The sequence below is a fragment of a genome, unplaced genomic scaffold (assembly GCF_019419815.1).
Source record: "Pyrus x bretschneideri cultivar Hongxiangsu unplaced genomic scaffold, Pyrus_bretschneideri_v1 Contig56, whole genome shotgun sequence".
NCBI classification, from domain to species: domain Eukaryota; kingdom Viridiplantae; phylum Streptophyta; class Magnoliopsida; order Rosales; family Rosaceae; genus Pyrus; species Pyrus x bretschneideri.
This window is the reverse complement of record NW_025999794.1, coordinates 620,793-643,635: the sequence shown is the minus strand read 5'-3', so window position 1 is coordinate 643,635 and position 22,843 is coordinate 620,793. Positions and strand designations below refer to the sequence as shown.

Genomic DNA, 22,843 nt, shown 5'->3' with positions numbered 1-22,843 from the left:
TTTGTCTTTATCGTTAAAACTCAAAGTTTTCAATCCATTTTTATTAGTTTTTCTCAATTTCAGCGACTTTTCATCATCCTAATCATAATCAATCCTTGGGATAGAAGCACACATAGATTTCTAAGTCAGGCTCCTTCAGAGAATGGACAGAAACGTACTTTGGCCTACCATGATATTATCTTTAGAACCCGTACGAACAAAGATTCGGTCAACAGGAGATAGCTCAAAGCTCTCTGCAGGAACATCTGCTCCTAACTGCCGAAGAAACAAAAGCAAAAATGATCACACATTACAAGACAATGAATAACAAAAGTAGGAAATTCAGACAACAAGAAAAGACTACCTTACCTGTGCAAAAATCACAGCCAAGCAAACTTGGCGAATAAGAGTAGACTTTCCACCCATGTTAAAACCAGTGAGAAGGATAAAGCTTGCATGGCCAGAACCTCCATTGGAAATGCCGTTGGATACAAATGTACCCTTTCCTAAAGAATCACTTCTAAGAACAGGATGGCCCAAACTTTTTGCAGAAAAACGAGGTACTTCATCAGTACATGATGAACTCATGACAACTGGCTGACAAGAGGGTCCTTCAAAATAATCACTTGCAATTGCTAGACCGATTAAAACATCTGTTTCTGCATGTGGGGTCAATATCAGCAGTGAACATAATATAGACACTAATTACTAGACTCATGGACTTGTTTCCAGAAATACATTTTTAGAATTTGTTTAACCAAAATGCTTCGAAATTAACTATAGTTAAATTTGTTTAAAATGGACCCATATTTGTTACAATCACATAGCTACATCGTTCGGGGAATCAATCACCTAGCAGTACTCTTATGTGTGTGTGTGTGTGGGTGTGTGTGATTCCTCTTATATTGCACACATAGCAGAATGCACTCACTAAAAAAAAGGCGAATGACAAACTATGCTCCAGACTCCAGTCAATCCACCAAAGTTTGACCAAAATCAATCAAAACAAAGCAGCCAATGCAAAGGGGAAAAGATTGCACACCTGCAGTCAAAGAGACCAATTGTCTCCATTTAAGACGATGCTCGCAGAAACGTCCAATTAACCTCTGCAAAATGCTTTTTAGTGAGGACTCCTTATCAGTTTCAGCTTGCGAGAGCTCTGTCAAGGACTTCTTAATATCTGGGGTCCAGTACCTCGAGAAACCCTGCATGTTAAACACAAGGAAGGCATGATCGTATCAATATAAAACCGTCAAAGTTACTTAATTCACCATTCCAAAGATTTTTCTAATTACCTTTTTGGACGAATGTAACTCATAATCTGGAGGAATACAACTGCACAGACTTTCTGGCATTTCCAATAGGTAAGAATCTTTTCCGATTGTGACATAAGTGATCTGCAACAGACCAACAGAAGACCGAGTTACAAGATATCATAACATTTCTACTTAAAAGTACACTACTCGGAAATCAAAATGCCAATTTGTCTTCCATAGAAGTTCTTACCGATTTATCTCCCAGTAACTTTCTCTGTTCTTGAAGGTGTTTTGTTAAATGAGATTCTATCTCCTTTACTTTTTCACAAGCAGAGTCGTACTCAATATCGACTCCTTCATGAGGTATTATACGACCTGAATTACTGGCTTCTACCCAATCAAAGGCATCCTTGAAATGTTTTAGAACTGAGTTGACATCAGGAAAACCTTTACCTGTAAAACAATGAACAATAAGATGCCAAGATTTCTTTAACAATGAACGATGCATGCATGTACCAAAACAATGAACCTACACGAAAACTTTCTTATAGCAAGATATAAGATGAGAAATTATATCTTTTGAAATAATACAACTATAAACACAAAAAGAAAACTATATCTTTAAAAATAATACAAATATAAATGCAAAAAGCAAACAATACCCAGTGTCAGCAGATGATGAAGTTGTGCAGATTCAGCATTTTCCAAGATAACTTTAAGAGAACAACATGTTTGAGCCATGAGTTCACAACCACGTAAAGCTGAAATAAACTCCTGAAGCTGTTTTTTTTGCAGCATCCTCGTATAAAACCACTTTCTTAGCATTCCTTCCGCAAGCATGACTGCATCCAGTCACATTCGGTTACTGTAAATCATTCTTTGGGAGCATCAGTAAGATCTCCATAAGCATAAAATCAACTGTTATTCCTAGTTTTACCTACTAGAGAAGACACGCACAAGCAACAGCTCCATGTCCGGAAGCCTTGAAATTACTTTACGAAATTCAAGTGCATGATGAAGATTAACTCCCTAGAAAGAAGCATATATAACATTTGTATATTAGAAAGGCCAAGTGCTTGGATATCCAGTTCAAGCCATCTAGATACTGTACACTAAGATTCAGTGTTCAAGTGAAAAAATAAGAACCAGAAGTTAAATGTTAAAATAATATGTATGGAGTACCTGAAGACTTGCAACAGCATCCTGGCGTTGCTTTATTAACTCTACATGATAGAGAGGTCTTGCAAGCCATGTTCTAAGCAATCTCTTCCCAAATCCAGTAACACAGTGGTTCAATTGTGCATACAATGTCCTTCACAGAGCAATACATTATCTAAGAATTTGGATTGGAATAAAAACAAACCAGAAAAGCTTAAGACAATATGAAAGGTTTACCCTGAAGAGTCTCCATTTCTGTTGTTCTCAAAAATCTCAAGGTTCTCTAGGGCAGCTGAGTGAAGAACCATGTATGGTTTTGTTATGATATCACCAGAACTTGGAAGTAACTCAAATTTTGCAAATCTGAGTATTGTCTCATCCAGGAAGGCCTGCTTTAAATAGAAAAGAGCACCTCCAAGAGCTGAAAGTGCCCAGATGCCATTCTCACCTGCTCTCACCATCTCTGACAACACATCTGGCAAGCAGCCATAGCCATCTTCTTCTAAATGAGAATCACTGCCATGAAAACCGGCTTTCTTTGGAGAACCAGAAACCAATTGATCATCTGCACGCCTGTATATACTTCTAACTTCCTGAACAGTTCTCTCAGCATCCAAGAATTCCAATACTGGGACTAACTCATTGACTAGAGGACTTCTTGTATGCCTAATCAGCACTTTCTCTGTTTCAGGACTAAGTAGATTTGCAGGTTTTACAATTTCAACAGGCCTCATCTCAGACAAGAGACAAGACAAGGCACTGCACTCTAGATCATCTCCAAACTGGTATTGGGAAAGAAATACTAGTAAAAAACACAATCATACATAACAAGCAATTCACTAAAACGACCTTATGACACATCTATATCAGCATCTTATGAAATGGTAATTAGGAGTAACAATGTCACAACTTGCCCCAGTGATTATATACGTCCTCAGATAGCTAAAATATAATGGAAATGCAATCGCATTTTGTTGTTCATCTTCTGTACCATAGTTGATGGTTTAGCAATCGCATAACACACAGAGCGAATGGATGGAGCTCGATGATGCTTTGTGAAACCTCCTCCAATTTCCCTTAAACTAAGCCCATGAACTTGATCAGCCTGCATGTAAGGCCAACGCAGGTGAGCTGGCAGGGGCTTAACTCTCTTATTTTCCTTATTCCTATCACCTGCGAGAAAAAAGAAATGAAAATTGCAGAAGTAAGTAACATACGAAGAAACCTAATGTCTGGAATTTGGAAAGTTACAAGGTAGTGAAAAAGAAAATGTCATGAAGCAGCCTACAAATTTATCTACCTAAGTGAGGGTTCTACCGTGGTAAAAGACCCAAAAAAGTATTTGAGCCAAACCAAAGCACTTACATGCATAGGATAACGAAGCAGCATATTATTAGGTATGATGTACATTCCTATGAGCAGGAAAGACAGAACTTTCAAAGATGCAATAGGTTAAGAGGGGTCTTATAGGTGTTACACAAACATAACACGTTAGATAACTGTTATGTCCCAGGCAGTCATAGAAAAGGTACAGCAGAAATCTCTATCAAAGTTGTCATGTTTATCTACAGCAGAGTAGTTGAATGCTTATATTTCTTAAAAGGGCATCGTGAGGAAGGATATTTCCCACTGTAAATCAAGACAATTTACAAATGACCAAAGATTTGTACAGCAGAGATTTCATCATCTAAACAATCATACTGTCATAATTATGCATTACTCATCTTTTCAAGTAATTTATTAGTAATACAGAAGATTTCAAGGAAGAAATGGTTTTATTCCAAGTACACTTTTTTCCAATATATCCACAAGCAGAAAAAACACCAATCGAGAATCAGAGATATGTAAATATATGAAACGTAAAATATCACATACTATCCAGAACTGAAGCGAGAAGGAACCAGTTCCCAGCAATGTAGGGACATCAGCTGCATTCAGAGTACTTCTTCCAACCTTGCCATGTAAAGGAGTGGCTACACTCAGTAGCAGTTGCCTTAGAAGCTTGACCAAGTGATCTCTCTCTATATGAGGATACCTATACATCATACAGAAGCTGATCACTAAAAACCCAGCATAGGAAATAAAATGACTAGGCCAACCTATACAGTATATGATCAAATGAAATCTGCCTAAAATATCAGCAAAATTCTTCAACGGTCAACGGTGAAGGCATAATACCTAGTCAGTGTGGAACGAAATGAAGCACCATATAACACCTAGAGAAATTTCTTTTTGTTTTCTTAGTAAATTATTAAGTAGACCACCAGCCTCGACAACATGACCTTCATCGTTGTTCCCAAGGGGAGGATGTTGCTCCAGTATGAACCAAACATAGGGTTCGAATGGGAAATAACCTCTCTACAAACCCAACTGTTGTCAAGCCAGCCTGCTGCTATAACTTGGATGAGCTCAAACAAGCAGTAAATGGGACTCGTTCATTTAAATATGTAATTGAAAACAAGTAGCAGAGAGACAGTAGCCAAACAAATTGAGAAACGCACATTGCATCGAGATTTTGTGTTCATGAGTTCACACGCTTATATCATTATTCGTACTAATCGTCAGGCATTTAGTTGAAACAGCATATGAATAAACGTGTGCATTGTAGAAACCTCTGGATTTGGTTCAACAAAGTAAAAAAGAGAGGCAGAGAAGTTGACTGCAACTGAAGAGGCTGCCCAACCCATTTACCGGAAACCTGAAACACAGGAATAAAATTTCAAAACTTGACTCAGATGTGCCTGAAAATCATGTGCTTCCGATTGTCTATTAATCATTAAAGCTTAATTACAGATTCCAAAATAATTGAAACCGTTCAATCTCTTAATCTTCATTTGAAGATCATTTCAACAAAAAAATCATTCCTATCGGACATCGTTTAGTTATCTAAATATGTTAAATAAATCAACGGTTCATCATAAATATGCTACTTAGTATCTACATAGTCGAATATTTGAATGACCAAACGATGTTCGTTTTGAATGATTTTTTTTAAATTCATCTTCAAAATAAGATTAAAAATTTAAATAGTTCCGCTTATAAAATATTTACTGGAAACATATGTTATACCTACTTAATACCTATTAAGATTTAGACGTGTGAACAACGAGCGATAACAAATCTCATGTATGCGCATTGTATTTGTAATTTACGAAACATAAACGAAGGAAAAAAATCCTAATGCATCAATATCAAAATACAAACCAAGTAGTACAATTTCAGCTAATCAGACTCCCAATACAGTTCTGCAACGATGGCATGCCATGTCGAATAATCTTATCTACTCAAGCTAAGCTCAAAACAGTCCGAGCTACAACAAAAGAGTAAATGAAACCAAGGTTCAGCAAGGTAAATGTAGACAAATCTTGGCAGATGGCGCTGCTACGGTTGATGAAGCAACCAATGATGTACTCCCAAGAATAGCTCGAAACCACCTTCAATAGAAACATGTTATTCCCGAGTTGAGTGGCTTCGCACTCACTGATCTTTCAAATGGCATCAATGAATCGGATGTCAAAAGAAATGGGATTGATCTGCCACACATTTATGTTTGCGTATTCCTCTAAACATTGTTTCAGTTGGGCTTCACTATATCCCTGTTCCAAAGCAAACATTCCATCATGGCTTGAGACAAAATAGATAGACGTTCGAACATGATTATCACGAATTTTCATTTTTGCTATATATTTGAATTTCTACTACTAAAAATTATATAATTATATTTATCACTTTCAAGTTTTGTACTAGTTTGACATGAAAAGCAGTGCAGTTGGATTTTTAGCATTAGATCCACTTATATAGGTTGGCATTCAATTATTTATCTGAACATCGATCACAAGATGCTTCAAGTTGAGTTGCAAAAACTAACCTTCCTAGAAATCAGATTTAGAGCATGTGCATAGCTCACATCCTGCTTGCCCGTTGTCTCAGACTCATCTCGCAAAATTGAATAGATATCTCCAATGGGATCCAGACCAGATTTCTGGCGATCATCTGAGTACAAAGAGAACTTTGACATATGCATCAGCCTTAATGCCTCATCCACATCAGATTGAGCCACAGTTTCAGAATGTCGGAGTCTTGCTATGGCCTGTAAGTGAAAGAAGTTAGTTTGTCTGTTGTGTGATCAACGCACCCTGTAAAGTATAAACATTATTGCTTCCTTCTCCAGATGAGCATTTTCGAGCAACCCATCCAACAAACCAAGAAAATCTATTTATCTATAATACCCAAAAAAGCATACTAGATTTCCATGCTAGATAATTCTTCCTCTACTTATGGACACAGTTTCTTGAGCAACCAATCAAATGGGTAAAAAGATGCTACAAACAATACTCCTACTGTCCTACATATTACCTTTTTACAGTTCCAACCTAAACATCTGACCCACTCCATACGCAGAAAGGTTCCGCTTAAATACACACCATTTAGGTCGTAACACTCTTAAATTGGGTGGCTTCCGCCTGATGAAGATGGCAGAACCCAAACCCTATGCCTATGTAGATGGCTAGAAACCATCAATTTTGCCACCTCAGTCAACTTTGATGCTCTGTATATATTGTTGTATCATTTCTTGCCATCTCATTCTATTGTGATACACAGTATATTTGCAGAACCACATTTATTTAAATTAAAAAAAATGAAAGGCAGGACTTACAGCTGATATTCGAAGAATGCTGAGCAGAGTTCTCACAGTTGTATAGGAATGGGGTGCATTCGATTTAGCTTCTTCTTGCCGAATGCTAGAGTAGGCACTAGCAATATACTCCTCAAGTTCCTGTGGGACTGAAGGAGACAATCTTCTCACTGCAGAAATATAATGCCCTGAAAAAAAATCATAAAAGAAAGGATCTTATCAGAAAGTACCACTAATCAGCAGACTTGAAAATAAGGATTTAGGTAGCTTTACAAATTACAAGTTCTACACAGAGAAATCATACTCGTTTGCATGGAAAAGTGATCAATAGAAAGACTAAAACAAAAGAGAAGATCCTGAAATCAGTACTACTGAGCTTTCCATGGTAAAAGTGATGTGAAATTTACCGAATAACAGATGGCTCAAGTGGAGTGAAGCCAAGAGCCGGAGATTCTTTATTCTGATGAACATAGACAACATGCCTAGCCATCTCAAGATCACTATCCATATCTGCTCGATCCAGGATTAACCATAAAAGATCAAATCTTGACAAAAGGGCCGGTGGAAGATTAATGTTTTCAGCAGGAGTTCTACGTAGGTCATATCTCCCCCTTCAAGAATATATATAAAACAACTACAGTAAGAGTTTGCACAGATTTTACACAGAAGGTTGGCTGCCAGCAGTGGAAAAGGCACCACATAATTAGAGCAATATGATTTAGAAGAGAAGTGACAAGGAGTAATGCCCTATATGAACCAGATTAAAAATAAGTAGAAAGATTTTTACCATGCTGGATTAGCTGCAGCAAGAACAGCAGTTCTTGCATTCAAAGACGTAGTGATCCCAGCCTTAGCAATGCTAACAGTCTGCTGCTCCATAACTTCATGTATGGCTGTACGATCTAATTCATCCATCTTATCAAACTCATCAATAGCACATATTCCCATATCCGCTAGCACCTGAAATGAGTTAATACTTCAACAATTCAACACCCAGAAACACTAAAATAATAATCATATAGAAAGCCTAATAAAGAAATATAGGGAATCAGATCTAATTAGGGATTATAAAGTGAATTGGTTATGGATTGACTCCTGAAAACTGGCTAGGTTTTACTTTCCCTCTTCACTTTCTAGCTATTGCTTCTGCATCAAAGGCACACACTGGTATGATGCAATAAAAGTTTAACATTAAGAACTCTCGAGTGTTATGCATATATTCGGCAAGTATTTACTGGTTTGTAACCTTGTATGCTCTTCCACGCATATAACATGAAAAAATAAACATATATATATATATTATAACTGAACGGAGCATATGTATCTCACCAATGCTCCTCCTTCCAGGACCATTTCATTTGTGACGGGATCTTTCTGAACAGCAGCAGTTAGACCAACTCCACTGCTTCCTTTGCCAGTTGTATATACTCCCCTGGGTGCTACATTAATTATGTGTTTGAGAAGCTGGCTCTTTGCAACTCCAGGATCACCCATCAGACAAATATGTAAATCTCCTCTAATCTGCATTTTGAAGGAGAATGTATTATGACCTCTTGCGGTCCTATCATGCAAATGATAAAACATGCTATGACCAGTCTACTTTATCACAGACATGTATGAGCTTGGAATTATCCTAAAAATAGAACATTTGGCTTGGGAATCCCATCTATAAAGGAAGGAGACAAATTGCAGACTGAAACTCAATTTACATAACCATTAACCAGTGACCAGGACATGCAAGTGCCAGGTCAGAGCTGCAATATAGGCAAGGAAGAAGGGAGGACTGCTGATCTTTCACTTCAATGTAGAGCATACATCCAAATGAAATCCATAATCTTGTGAATAAAAATTCTCAGAAGGATAAGCAAAATTCAATTTAACAATATGTGTAATTGAGTCAGATGGCATCTGGTAACGGTGAGAACTTACTTTCATTCCATCTTTTAGTTTCCTGTGAGGAGCGCCCACTAGGAGCAGAAGCAGAGCCTTTTTGATATCTTCATGCCCGTATATTTCAGGTGCCAAAGATCGAGCCAGCTTTTCATATATGTTACCATCCTCAGCCAAACGTGCAATTTGTTCTTCCTCATCTCCTATAAGTTCATAACTGTGGCACAACTCAAGTTAGTACACAATACCTTTTTCACCTAAGAATTAAATAGGTTTATCAAAGTAGGTAAAACGAACAATAAGTTTAGCAAAAATTGTACTACAAGCACCAGATAAACTCTATCTTAAGATTTGAAAAGATGAGAACAATATATAGTACAAGATTTGTATGAAAAGTAATTTAGTCAATTACACAAATATAGATGATTTTGTCGACTGAGAACTGATAAACGAGATGCATAAACCAATGACAAAATTGTACTGAACATGGAATAGTGGCTTACTCTTCATATTTTTTCTTAGTATGTGTGATGGACATGGCTTCTAAGTAAGTATCAGCAACTAAGCCAGCCCGCATTGCTCTGAAACCAGTGTAAGGAATAGGAAGAAAAATCCCAGATAGTTTCACAACATCACCCGGAGCTACCTAACGGTGTTGAGGAAGAGGCACATGCAAATTCAAAGAAAATAGTTATAATCAGTTAAGTAGAAGCTGGATGTCATCACTTCCTGCAATCATGTGAAGCGGAAACCCCCCTGTCTACCCATTGCAAGGGATTCATTCAAAACTGTAAGTTTTAGTTTAAAATACTTTATGATAATTAACATAGAAGTATTCAACCTTTCTTGTGAGTTCACCCCGGAAGTGAACAGTCATTGTCCGTGGAATGTGGCCTTTTGGAACATCTTCAGCCAACTCTTGTATCTTTGCCTGAAATTGAACCACATCTAACTATATCACAGAAGAGGATGATAAACGCTACTGTTGAAAAAAATTAATGCAAAACCATATTCTAATACAGCTGTCCCCGTGTTATTAAATAACTGTGACTAAATCGCCATAACGTACCTCCTGAAATTTCAAGAACTTTGACGCCCTGAGTTGAAGAATAAGGTTCCCCTTTGTTCTATTTGTTATACAACGCCTGGATGGGCATTCAAAAAGTGGCATAAAGACTCGAGCAGTTACTTCCTGTTAGGCACAAAAAGAATTCATGAGTCAACAAAAGTGGCTTTAAAGAAACTAGGCATAAGTATAGGCGCAGTGGCATTGAATAAATTATACTCCAAAAGGGAGAGAAATAAGAAGGTTTGAAATATGTTGAGTATGTATGGGTTTGTAGCTAACAACAAATGTTTCAAAATACGATGAATACCCAAACTGTATTATGGCTTATTGGCAATCAAATGGCTGAACATAAGGATTGTGTCTAAGTACCTGGTAAATCTCAAAACCACATTCTTCACATGTATAGACAGCTACCTGCATCAATGGCTTAACATCTGAACACCGCGTCACAATACCTGATATCCTTACAAGCTGACCAATATGTGAAGCCTTGACCTCCCTAATTGCAAATGGCTTCGACTTTCCACTTGAAGATGCTCTTATGTAAACTTCACTAGAATACATATGAAAAAACACTAGTAAATTCAAACATCATAGAAAGCTTCACTACAAATGGAAGTTGAAGCATATGAAACTTATTAATAAACTACAACAGAAGACATGGAATAGATGTAAAAGTAAGTCACCAATATTAATCTGAGATAAACCTCTGTTGAACTTACATCGCACCAGCATATTTTCAAAAAATATACTGCAAACCAAACTAGCTAATACCTTTATGACAATCGACGTTCATTTACTAATGAGTCATGAATAACAAACTACTAAACACAAAAGTTAAACCGGAAACAGGACGTGTATCAGTGTGACCCACAATTCAGTGAATTCACGCATTTGGACCGAAATTTCATTCAAACAAGCACAACGGGAATTAGGATTTTGCTTTGAACTCACAAGTAGCGCTTGATTTCAGGAGGCATCTTCTGGTGTGGATCCGGACCATCCATATTCTCTGGTACATCATCAGACCTCTGAGTCATGAGTATGTCATGATCATCATCTGTAAATGCCTCTGTGGGCTCCGGCATAAGCTCATCAATAGCATCAGCAAAAATACCAATGTAACGCCGAGTATTTTCTTGAACTCGATTGCGGAATTCTTCATCCAATTCTGCGTACTGCATAACACAAATTAACAATGGATTTCGTATAAGAAAATCAACAACTCTTTCACAAATAATAATAATAATAATAATTAGGCATTTGCAACAAAATCCCAAGCATAGGCGGAACTTACACTAAACAAGTCCTCAATATCAATCTCGATAGCTCGAAATTTGCGGTTTGCAACTTGTTGCTGAAAAGTAAAAAACATTTAGATATTGCTGCTGAATAGTCAAAAAATTCAGAAAAATGAATCCGGCATTCAATCCAACGCGAAATTAGGGTTTTCAAACCGTACTATCAAAGCTTACAAGAAAATGTGGTAAAGAAGAAGAGGGATACTCACAAGGATGCGCATGTATTTGGGTTCGCCATTCGAATCGGGAAAGTTGGAAAGAAAATCCTTGGCGAGCTCTGTCAAAAATAACAAATATTAAATCGAGTATTAACTTTGACGGAGGAGGGAGAGAGATTAAGAGAGAGAGAGAGAGAGAGATCGTTCGACGAAAACTTACCTTTTTCAGCGCTGAAGTCGATGTCCTTCATGGTTGCCGGCAATTGGAGAGAGAGGGAGAGCAAGAGAGAAAGGGGCAGTCACAAACACAGACTGAAAAGTAAGTGAGAGCTCAGATTTGGCGGCAAATGACGGATAGAGGCGAGGGTTTTGGCGGGAAAATAAGGGGAGGGTAATTTCCTTTCATTGAGCTGGGCCAAGGCCGTAAAAGAAGGCCTATTAGTAGGGCCGGCCCAAGCTCCAAGTAATCGGTTCAACCGTTCAAGCAATTCGGCCTTGCCTTGTATTATACATTGCACAATATCCGGAAAGATAAAGCTTCGCTCGAAAGTGGTTTTAAAACATCTGAAAGCGTTTTGGATGAAAATGCTTTTGGAACCAATTTAGTAAAAATGTAAGTGCATCATGAAAAAACATTTTAGTGCTTCATGTAGGAAGCGCATAACTGGTGATTCTTGTAAGAAACCCTTTAAATGATTTCGAAACCCAAAAATATTTTCTCTAAAAGTACTCCTGGTTATTTTGAAAGCAGTTCTAAACGAGCACTATATCTCTTGACAAGGAAATTTTGAGGACATGGCGCTTCTAAAAAGCTTCAAGCAAAAGTTTCATGCTAACAATTCTCTGGTCTCAAATTTAAAGAAATTTGTTTTTATTGATATCGTCGTCGTACTCGTATTCTGTTACCAAACCGTCATGTCACGTACAAAACGGGGAGGAAATAGAGTGTCATTTCAAGCAAAGGGAATTCTTTGTAATTTCACAAAACCTCAAGGGAGGCAAAACAATGGACTCTATACTCAAATACTTCATTTTCCGAGTGGAGTGCACGATGAGAATGCAATTCAAAGAATTTGTGGCCGTTCAACTGCAGCCTTTAAGCACTTCCGGATGCGGAGGATGACATTCCAGCGCCAAATCATCTTGCCTCTGTCAAACCTAGCTGTAACAAGAAAAATCACTCTCTTCAAAAATACATCTCACTTAAATCGAACAATCAAATAAGAAACTAAAGGCAAGTTTTAAAGAATAAATCATGGTACCATACAATGAAAGGTCGCAAAAATTTTCTGTACCTCGAGACAATCGCTAGGGAGAGATTGGCTTCTGTTCCCTGGTCTTAGCCAACTTCAATTGTGTAAGTTTGTCCAGGATGGCAGGCTCTAAAGGAATTGGGTCGAGACAACGCTCAGCCGCTGCAACAATCACCTGCTCGATAGAAACAAGTCCAAACCGATTATTTATGGAGAGACGTGAGGGAGATTTCAGGCCTCAACCATTCAAAAGCTGGCGCCAATAAAACAGATATGAACTAATATGGAGAAGCTATAAGAAGTTAAGAGGTTCAGGATGGAGAGCCAAGATTATTTTCTATATACCTCATCCAGCAGAAAGTCAACAGCAGCTTCATCTTCTGCCATTTCCTTTAAAGGAGTCCTTAGGAACTGTATATCCAACTGAATTTGCTGGAATCCACTCCTATTAAAAGTTTGGAGTCTGACAAATTCTTGCAAGCTTTTAAGACAAAGTTTTACCAAGGTCGTTACCACCGACTCCTGCAATTTGCAAGCACAGTCAGTTCATGTTGTTCCTATACCAGTACCAATACTGGTTCAAGCAACAACTAGTTCATTACCTGCGTAAAATCAACTTTCGTAAATATTTCAACTTTTTGCTTAAAAAGTTTTGCTAGATGGGTTTCCAACAGCTGGCTTCTAGCCCTCTGGGTGTTTGACCGACTTAATTTTTCCTCTCGTAATGGGTTGCTCCGAGATGAGGCAGTGCTTCCGTTGCTGTCAGCCCGGCGATGTCTGCGAACACCTTGGGGCAAAATCTGCTTCACTTCACTTCTAATTGCTTCCAACTAACACAGGAAAGAAAGGAATGAATTGTGCAGAGCAGCTGACAACAAATAATAGATTTAACAAACAAGGTACCAAGCGAGTTCTCTCAACTTGACTCTTATTCCATTTCCAAGAGAGTATTAAATGGCAGGGGGAAACAAATTATGTACTGACCTCTTGAAGAAATAAATCAACAAACATATGAACTTCGCGGGGTTCCTTGTGCTGCAAAAATGTTGAACAATATAGAAAAATTAAAAGTACTTACATGGTAGTAAGTTTAATCCTTTCTTAATAGTTTAGTGCACATGATATACTTGCTATTATTCAAATATTGCCTAACAATAAGTGTACCTGGACCCAATTTGGTGTTGTAAACCTCTTCTTTAAGAGAACTGATATCCGCTGAGTTCTCATATTTATGTACTGAAAAGAGAAGATCAAAACATTATTTGTTATCAAACTTTTGTCTGCATAATAGATAAAAGTGGTTTGATCATGGTAGCCCAATGAATAAAATGCATTTTGAATAACCCTACAATGTGCAGAAACTTTTCACCCGCTAAGCGGAAAATCCGACAGATTTCTCCAGGAATGAAAGTGGGTCCATATTCATAGCTTCTAACACCACCACCAGAAAAGGAAGCAGCTATTTCCTGACAATTAGAATAGGAAACTTCAATACAAACCCCTGAGGACATGGAAAAAAGTATAACTCCAGTATTGATATTTTTTAAGGAACAAAACATAGTTCTTATTAGTTGGGTACTTGCCTCGGTGATTCTTGGGATGGCATTTTGTTCAATGAAAACAGAAACTTGGGCCAGCACGAGGACAAGCCCAGCCAGAACTTTGTCATCTTGTATTCCCTCTGTCAAACCTTGATCTTGACTGGCTGAACTATTCTTTCCTGAAAGCAAGAGAAAGTGACCTTCAAGTGCCCTGAAGAAGTCTTGAAACCCTTCTTGGACCCAATCAATAATCAAGTCTTTCAGTTTAACTAGCAGTTCCAAATTATCATCTAGAAGTTGGCGGAAGTCCTGAAATGAAATGATAGAATAAAGAGATAAGCATCCACTTTTCCCCCTTCTGATAAGTAAAATAGCCTTGCACTTTGCAATGGGGAGAAGGGGGATGCGCTTAATAGCAAGAGGCGAAAAATATATATTATAGAAATGCAAAAATTTTAAATGGGAAAATGTCCAAACCCATGTTCCAAAAACACCAAAACAAATTAAAAATAACTGCTGCATATATGCAGTCCCAGTGCATTCAACCATGACCTTCGGGAAGCACGTGTGTCCAAAAACACATTAGCAAATCGCTACCATTCGAACAATCATAGGCTAGAAATGTATATTAATATCTATATAGAAGGAATTATAAACAGTTTCAGTTTCAGCTTCAGCTCTACTGGCTACACAGGAATCATCCATCAGGTGTACATCCGGTACAAAAGAGAGATGAAGCTGTAAGTTGATGCAAGCTTAGTTTACGTGCAATAACATAGACTACTTGGTATCTCATACATTACCAGTAAGACATCCATGCTGCCTTGGAGCACTGCCTTTTTTCCGCCCTCCAGAGCAACTTGTAAGGAATACTCTTCTCTGTCCTTCTGTCTAGTGTGGGCTTTTGTGAGGGCATCTGCCAGTTCAAACAAGTTCAACTCAAGTTACTCAACACAGGGATAGCATAAAAAGATGTAAGTTTAAACAGAAAAACATGGCCTTGGATAGGGCCAAATGTTGGCATAAAAGAATCCATCTTGACTGCAAGTAGTTGAGCTTGAGAATCAAGACTACGGTTTAAGAATCAAAAGAACTTAAGAACAAATAACTCACAAACTAAGAAATGAATAACCTGAACTGTTGTTTAGGAGATGAGAAAATTTGTTGCTAACATATAGTTTCACAGTAACCCGAGCAGCCTGAAGAACATAGATTAATCTGTATGCTTAAAAAACATCCTTCAACAGTAACAAGAAAATAGAATCTACTGCGATTCCTGAGTGTGAAAGAAAATTTCAAACTTTATTATAAAAATAAATTGAAATAAAACTAAAAGGGAGACCTCCAGAGAATAATCGGGGAGAGCAGCCTCATTTAACACATCATCCATCAGAAGTACATCTCTCCATATAATCCCTGCATGCAGATGGGCTTTTGTTAAAGTTCTCATAATATAACAATACCCAACTATATACTTCAAATAGAACAAATGGTGACGAGTTGATCGATTTTTATAGTGTTAAAATCTCCATTTGTTAAAGGAGGGGTAGATGTAGAGCAGTGTTAAGGATGGTGTGCTAGCACATTGGTCATACTTACGAAGAACTCCTAGTAGATCTGCTGACCAGATTTCTGTCTTTATGCATTGCTCAGTGGTTTTGAAGTGCCTAAACAAACAGCAATTACATTCCGTGAGCAAACTGCTACCGTACAACAAAGTATTTTAAATTAAGAAACTCCCTTACCCGGCAACCAAGTCTTGTGCAAGCTTGGTTAGTTGTGTATCCGAATCAGGAAATATTACGCGATAAGCACGGACAGCCTCCGCAAACTCATGAACAGAAGTCTAAATTGAGTGCAAATAAGTCAGTGATTCATCAGTGCAGTTATAAGTTAGACATCGAAGAGAAAGAGGGAGAGCATATGTAACCGAGCAGAGAGAAATCATGAAGCACAAGGGGGAAAACTTAATGCCTATTTAAGTTGAATAGAAACTTTTAGTACAAGTACTATGTTCGTCTAAATTTAACCTATTTCTCACACTTTGTTCTAATATCTTTAAAGGTGTAAATAATCACTCTCCAACAATTTTAAGATGCATACTTCATGCAGTGAGTTTATTGTTAACTACAAATCAGGTACATACATAGATGTGCCAAAACCAGCCAGTCTCGAAAGAACTTGGTTTACCAATGTAATGGTTATTATAATTTATAATTAAACGACAGTAAGAGCCTTTGCAACATAAATTGCATCATAAATTGACTTATATCACATCATAAGGTGAAAGAACAATTTCCATTAGATGCTCATACACGCAGTTTTTTGGGGGTTCTTTTCAGTTCAAGTCGTCACACACAACTTGCCAAAGATGAAAAAACCAAAATGATGCTCCACTAGTCCCACTGTCAGATGCTCACCTCATGTGCAGTAGCAGGAACTGTGTCAGTAGAAGGATCATTAGAATCCAGTGAAGAATTGCCTATATCTTCTATCTTAAGCTGAAGGCCAGCAACAGATTGTTCCAACTTCTCAAGCAACTTCACCTTTAAGCTGTCAACCTGCCAAATGCAGGCAATATGTCATCGGGTGAAAAAAGATTATTGGAATTTTTCTTTTCAATGCATTTTCTTTGTTGAGATTCTTCTTGTGAACAAAAAATGTCCACACCTATGCCTTCACTTACAAAGAAATTTAAAATACATTAGGACTTTAAGAACAAAAAAAAAGGATAACCTATTTTTGAAAAGTCTACCAATTTCCTGTGGGTATTGTTCACACAATTTAACTGTATCAATAGACTATTGAATACGTTTTCTTTAGTTAAAGCCATGATGTGTTAACACAGCAATATGTAATCTGAATGACAAACTTAAATAAAAGTGCAGTACAGACTGGGAAATCCAACTGCTTAAGAAGCACAGCAGCCTCAGCTCTTGCTTGTATAGATTCAGAATCTGAGAACAGCTTTCCCTGAAAATAATAATTTGGAAAATCATAAGACAAGTTTTCCAACAGCACACATCCAGCTGCAGTCAGTAAGTTATTCGGCATGAAATTATGATTTTAAACGTTAACTTTAACAACATCTCAGATGGTGAATGTCCATTCTTCTGTCAAAGTATGCTTAAGAAAGTACAGTAATACAACACAGATACACAATAAATGGCTAATAAGAAATAGCTTGATAGCTAGTGAAAAATGTCATGCCTTGATTCATAACTTTTACTTCATCTAATAGGATACAGCTTACTCATGAGCATGAACATCTCACTCACATGACTCACAGCAATCCCAAGAGCTCGGAGAGCTTATTTTAGGACGACACACGCATCATATTAATGAAACATTGTATTCATCCAAGGGATTGTTTCCCACACGTTTCAAGCAGTGGCCTTTCATGAAAAGAGATTACATGGCAGTACCTGAATGTTACATCTTAAAACTAATCCTATGTCCGAGATATAGGCACAATCCTTTACCAATATTGATGCTAATGCTTCCACCAAAAACTGCATAACGCCTATCCATGTATTAAAGCAAATGGAGTTATATATTATATGCCCCTAAACATATAAACTATGACACCATCCAACTAAAAATTACTACCTCGACTGCAGAAACTTAACAAGAACCCCCCAGAGAAACGTTGCAAGGGAAGTAAGGATAAGACATCTACTTGTTTCTTGTTAGGTATGGGTAGAGAGAAAAACCAGTCTTGCCATATTATAAAAAGGAAAGAAAGAGAAAGAAAAAAGGATAAACCTGCAAATTCTTGATAATTATGGTCACAGCTTCTTCAGATGCTCGCTTACAATCCTGGAATGAGGAGTCTCCATATGCCTTATTGTGGAGAGCCCAACCACAAAGAAACAAGACGCAATGTAAATAAAACTCCACACAACGGTAAACTCTGGTCCCGAATGCAAAAGATCATAGGAGAGAGAAATTACCTTAAATATTGGTATTGCTCCTGTATAAAACTTGACCGCATCAGCATATGCTTCTGATTTGATACACTTCCCAAGCCTAGCAGGTAGATCATATATGAACTGCCGTTCCACAGAATAAAGAAATTTATGTAACCCACAAGGCCAGACACCGAAATTAAAACTGAAGTGTCATGAAGTCACACATATATTGCTCACCAACCTGAACTTTACGAAGAAGGTTGCGTGTGCGATGCAACTTTTCTATGTGTTCCCTCTTCTCAGAAAGAGAAGTGTTGACCCCATCACTTCTAGATTGCACAGACATTATCTGCAATCATTGTCAATGTGAAGTAAGCTAATATTACACTTCTTTTTTCCTTCTTTTTCCTCCGAAAACAAAAACATAGCTTGAGCGAGCCTCGGTTGAAGTATAAACAATTGGACGTACCTTCTCAAGGAGCTGTTCCATATTTGCCTCCATCCCCACAATATTACTTTTCATCCTGTTGGAAAAATTATCCAAGACCAGAACATTATAAGAGACTCTTGGTTATATTATCTACAAGCTGAAACATGATAAATGATATGGTGGGTAGCAGAAATTTTGTCAACATGTGAATATAGACATATAAGTAAAAACAATAAAGACTTACTGTTTAATAGTATCTGTCGCGCTAATAAACTTGTTGTAGTTCTCGTATACTAACATTTGTAAGTCAGTATCAAGATTCTTTATCTCAGCAGCCATTTGAACATGTCTCTGTAGAAGCCCTTCCAAGTTTGACTTGTGTACCTGCAAAGTTCATAAAACTCGCAATGCTGATTCACAGTTCGAATTTCTGCCTCATATTCGATAACAAAATGAGCATATTTTATGAGCATTCAATATACAAATGCCACAAATCACGCGCAATCAACTTATCAGAGAAAACATACATCACCATATGAAATCAACAACATTCCTACAAAGTCCTCTACCCTGATTCTGAACCAAATGCCCGTCTCCAGTTCTGCTACAAAAACCAATGGTTCGTTCCACTCCACAAAATTCCCAGCTCAATTCAAAACAACTTGATGACATTTTTTTGAGCAGCCACTAATTCCATTTTTCACCTCTACAAACTTCGCCATGACGTAAATATTCATAAATTTCCAGACACAGCCTTCCAATTCAACCCTAAATCTGCCCTAATTACCAGTAACGATTACAACTGTCCCAAAATTAAGTAAACAAAACAGCTGAATCAATCATGTATTTGGTAAAAGATAAGAGTTGGAGATCGTACGAGGAGATGCATGTACTGGTCGGGATCGAAGGAGGTGGAGTTGATGGCGTCGAGAGTGGCGTACTTGGACGAGGAGTTAGAGTTGGGAGACGACAGCGAAGGGTCAGGGGAGTAGAAGCTCGACAGCAGATCCCTCATCCTCTTCGCCTTGTCGTCCAGCGGCACATTGTCCACATCCATTTCTACTTTTCTTCTTCTTCTTCTTCCTCAACCTTCAGTCTCTGTGTGTGTATGTTGGTTGAATCTTGATCCGAGATTTGGCACTGCTGGAATGTAACCAGAATTTTGTTACGATACAGTTATGACTAGAAAAAAGTGCCCGCGCGTTGCCGCGGGTGTTTAAAATATTTTGGAAATATATCCATAGAGATAACAGAGGTGTCCTATGTTGCGAGATTCAAAACTGTATACCATTTCTAAAAACAACAAATAGACATCTAAACCTGCTGTACATACTGGTTGTTAGAAAGTTTCATAACAAAAAAAAAAGGAACATAGCAAGGCAACCTAATCAAAGTATGAAAAAAGCTTAAGAAACAATGCAAATGCTTTCGAAAAAATTCCACTTAAAATTAACTTTCACGAATGTTAGCAAGGCAGAAGAACCTTTCAGTATATGCTAATATAGCTTATAATTCATTGCAGACTGAAAGAACTCAAATAACCTAAATAACGAAACCTAACACACTTATCATTCAAAATATATAGGAAGGGAGAAACACCACCAAATTGTAAGCAGAGAATTACCCCACCCCCAAATCGACACCAGGAAACACTATCTTTTACCAGGCTTGAAATTTTCTTCGAATCAACGGAGTTAAAACATATAGAACCAAAGACCAATAGTTAAAACGTGTTTAATAAGGGATTTATTTCAAAAAATTCCTTCAAATACATACTGCTAAAGGGTAAGATATGCATCAATTTAGTTGGGGTTTAAATTACCAAGATTCGTTTATTTAAAAACTGAAAAATGATTATTCAAATTCATATTCATACAAAGTCTAATCTGAAACAAAATTTACAACTCAATTAAAAAAATTTGTCCAAGCGCTTGCTCAGTGCGATCCCTGCTTTCCTCCAGATTCATCCCCTTTTTTTCCCTTTTTCTGCAGACCACCCTTCACAATAATTCTGCACTCTTCTTTTATCTTTCAATTATTTCAATGAATCAAAACATCATATCATATTTTCAGAAACAAAACTTGGGCAAACAAAACTTAAAAATGAAATTGGGCATTACAATTTATTACATCTAAAAAAACCCAAAAAAGTTGCAAATACGTACAAACTTGTGGGTGTGTGGTGAAAAACAGACTAAAAAAATGCAACGGTTAGGTGTGGTGATCCTTTACTACCCACCCGCTTTGTGCCTTCAAAGGCAACATTTCATCATCCTCAATCAAACCCATCTCAGAAGATGGCACTGACAAAGGAATTTCATCCAATCCAGAATCCACCACTGACCCAAATTTTCCTGTCTTGCCAACGTTGCCATTTCTTACATATCTATCTCGATTTTCGAGATGTTAAAAGACAGTAAGCTATTAAAAGACGGATTCTTCTTAGTTCTACTGGACCAACCCTGCATCATAACCTGACCATTTTCCCATACCAACTCAAGAAAATCATTTCTGCATTAAAATCCCACAACAAATCCACAAAATGTTCAAATGTTAGATGGGAAAACACTCAAAACACAACACAATTCAATGGCATGAATCAAAACGAGCAAAACATATAAAGAATATAGGTGTATAGCTGAATCTAAGGTTCTGGAATCACATATGTATTCCCAAATCAGTGTGAAAACAATGAAGCAATGATTACAAAAGGCTACAGTTATTTGACTCAAAACAGTAATCACCACAAAAATCCATTTCTGCTTTGCTGTTCAGAGGTCAGTCTCCCACTGCGCTCTCTCTCTTTCTCCCCTCTGAGAAAATTCACTTACTTCTTCATTGGGCCTTCGAATTTGACCGAAAAGAAAACTGATTTTTTTTGTTCTTTCTTTAATTAGGAAAACTAGGTGATTTAGTTCTCCATTTTTGGAAATTTTGAAGAATCAGGTGTTCGTGGAGAATGTGTGAGTTGATTTTTGAACTTTTTTAAAATACCATATAATTACAAACTAATTAGGCAGATGGGTCGCTGAAATTCATTGCAAAAATGCTCAGCAGATTTGTTAATTCTAACAAAATTGATATAACCGAGTGGAAGTTTATAAGATCCATTAGCAGGAAGGAAATGGGTGCTCTGTAGAAATTGAAAAGATAGAAAATTGATAGTTCATGATTTTGGTAGTCCAGATTAGATTGATTCTGCCAGTTTATTGCATGCCTTTAACCCATAATTCATGTCCTAATTTATCTGTTCAGCTTTTAGTTTTTGCCTTTGGGAAAACCCAAAATCTCTACCTCAAACGCTCATCGGCAACCACACTCCTTACACCCCCTGTCTCTCTCCCCAACCCCTGCTTCACCAAATGACACACCCAGACCTCTCTCCCCACAGCCAAGGAGCAACCAAATTCAACTCCTCTTGTAAATAATTTATAAAAATCTAAAGCAGGATAAATTGCTTACCTTCCGTAAAGAGGGTTATGGAAAATGCACGGATGGACTGGTGGTGCGTCGCGGTTCTCGCGTGTGCTCTGGAGCTATTCGCCGGATTTGGCTGAACTGGTGGAGAAGCTATTCACCCTGAGAAAACCAAAAAACTAATCCAATGGGTTCTGATGGGTCTTAAAGCCAACAAATCTAAAAATTTGCCCAAAATAAATAAATCTAACAGCAAAAACATAAATAATATAGCTCACCCAGAAAAGGTTCGAAAGGGAAAGAAGCAGAGATATGTGAGATAGAAGCCAACAGAACGCAAACAGAAGACGGAAGCAGAGATTTGTGAGGGAGGGCTATAGTTCGAAAGGGACAGAAGCAAAGATTTGTGAGAGACAAGACGGATCGAAGCAGAGATCGGCGGCGAGAGAGAAAAGCAAACAGACGGGCAGGGGAAGAAAAAACCCGATCGAAGGCTAAAGAAGTAAAGAAGGGCAAAACGGCAAATCAAGCAAAACATCCGGGGCATTTCCGTCCGCACAATATAGATCAATAGTGCCACTCCAAAACTCAGTTTTAGTGTGTGTGTATATATATATAGGGATGTGTTATTCACACATCTCAAATTACTTTTCACACACCCCTTAATAATTTATGTCTGTTGATCTTTTTCAATTCATCCGATCTGACGGTCGAAAATTAAAAAGATATGTGAGAAGTAAAATGGGATGTGTGGATATCACACTCCTATTAGATATCACACCCCTATATATATATATATATATATATATATATATATAAAATATAATATAATTTTGTTAAACGA

The 22,843-nt window shown here is 37.5% G+C and overlaps 3 protein-coding genes across 8 annotated transcripts; all 3 read right to left on the bottom strand.

Annotated features, from left to right (window-relative positions):
• On the bottom strand, positions 1-5,842 carry LOC125471057 (DNA mismatch repair protein MSH6-like). Its single transcript, XM_048570922.1, is given in 14 exon segments — positions 1-255; positions 349-638; positions 1,022-1,184; positions 1,275-1,376; positions 1,486-1,688; positions 1,898-2,024; positions 2,026-2,077; positions 2,173-2,264; positions 2,418-2,547; positions 2,631-3,175; positions 3,385-3,566; positions 4,295-4,428; positions 5,085-5,091; positions 5,728-5,842. Coding segments are annotated over 14 exon segments (2,262 nt in total). The 3' UTR covers positions 1-135.
• On the bottom strand, positions 5,561-11,824 carry LOC103967172 (DNA replication licensing factor MCM7). The gene is made up of 15 exons (XM_048570905.1): positions 11,668-11,824; positions 11,499-11,566; positions 11,286-11,345; positions 10,943-11,166; positions 10,358-10,541; positions 9,989-10,111; positions 9,761-9,850; positions 9,423-9,565; positions 8,959-9,136; positions 8,359-8,550; positions 7,817-7,989; positions 7,438-7,640; positions 7,051-7,217; positions 6,262-6,483; positions 5,561-5,989 (listed from the first exon to the last, which is right to left on the bottom strand). The coding sequence occupies exons 1-15, from the start codon at positions 11,696-11,698 to the stop codon at positions 5,882-5,884; spliced, it is 2,166 nt and encodes a 721-aa protein (XP_048426862.1). The 5' UTR covers positions 11,699-11,824; the 3' UTR covers positions 5,561-5,881.
• A 472-nt stretch (positions 11,825-12,296) lies between these two features.
• LOC103931971 (vacuolar protein sorting-associated protein 51 homolog) lies at positions 12,297-22,486 on the bottom strand. 6 transcript variants are annotated; one of them, XM_048570902.1, is made up of 23 exons: positions 22,278-22,486; positions 22,045-22,161; positions 19,460-19,725; positions 18,827-18,966; positions 18,622-18,676; positions 18,394-18,501; positions 18,195-18,293; positions 18,007-18,084; positions 17,137-17,214; positions 16,662-16,802; positions 15,987-16,087; positions 15,841-15,908; positions 15,584-15,657; positions 15,374-15,440; positions 15,045-15,157; positions 14,284-14,550; positions 14,050-14,166; positions 13,865-13,936; positions 13,685-13,735; positions 13,303-13,530; positions 13,046-13,222; positions 12,743-12,875; positions 12,297-12,605 (listed from the first exon to the last, which is right to left on the bottom strand). In XM_048570902.1, the coding sequence occupies exons 3-22, from the start codon at positions 19,637-19,639 to the stop codon at positions 12,756-12,758; spliced, it is 2,334 nt and encodes a 777-aa protein (XP_048426859.1). In that variant the 5' UTR covers positions 19,640-19,725; positions 22,045-22,161; positions 22,278-22,486; the 3' UTR covers positions 12,297-12,605; positions 12,743-12,755. The 6 variants fall into 6 exon arrangements, with proteins under 6 accessions (XP_048426859.1, XP_048426858.1, XP_048426856.1 ...); XM_048570901.1 differs by having other exon boundaries at positions 12,297-12,609; positions 22,045-22,178; positions 22,278-22,485; XM_048570899.1 differs by having other exon boundaries at positions 12,297-12,609; positions 22,278-22,485.
• Between the last annotated feature and the right edge of the window lie 357 nt (positions 22,487-22,843).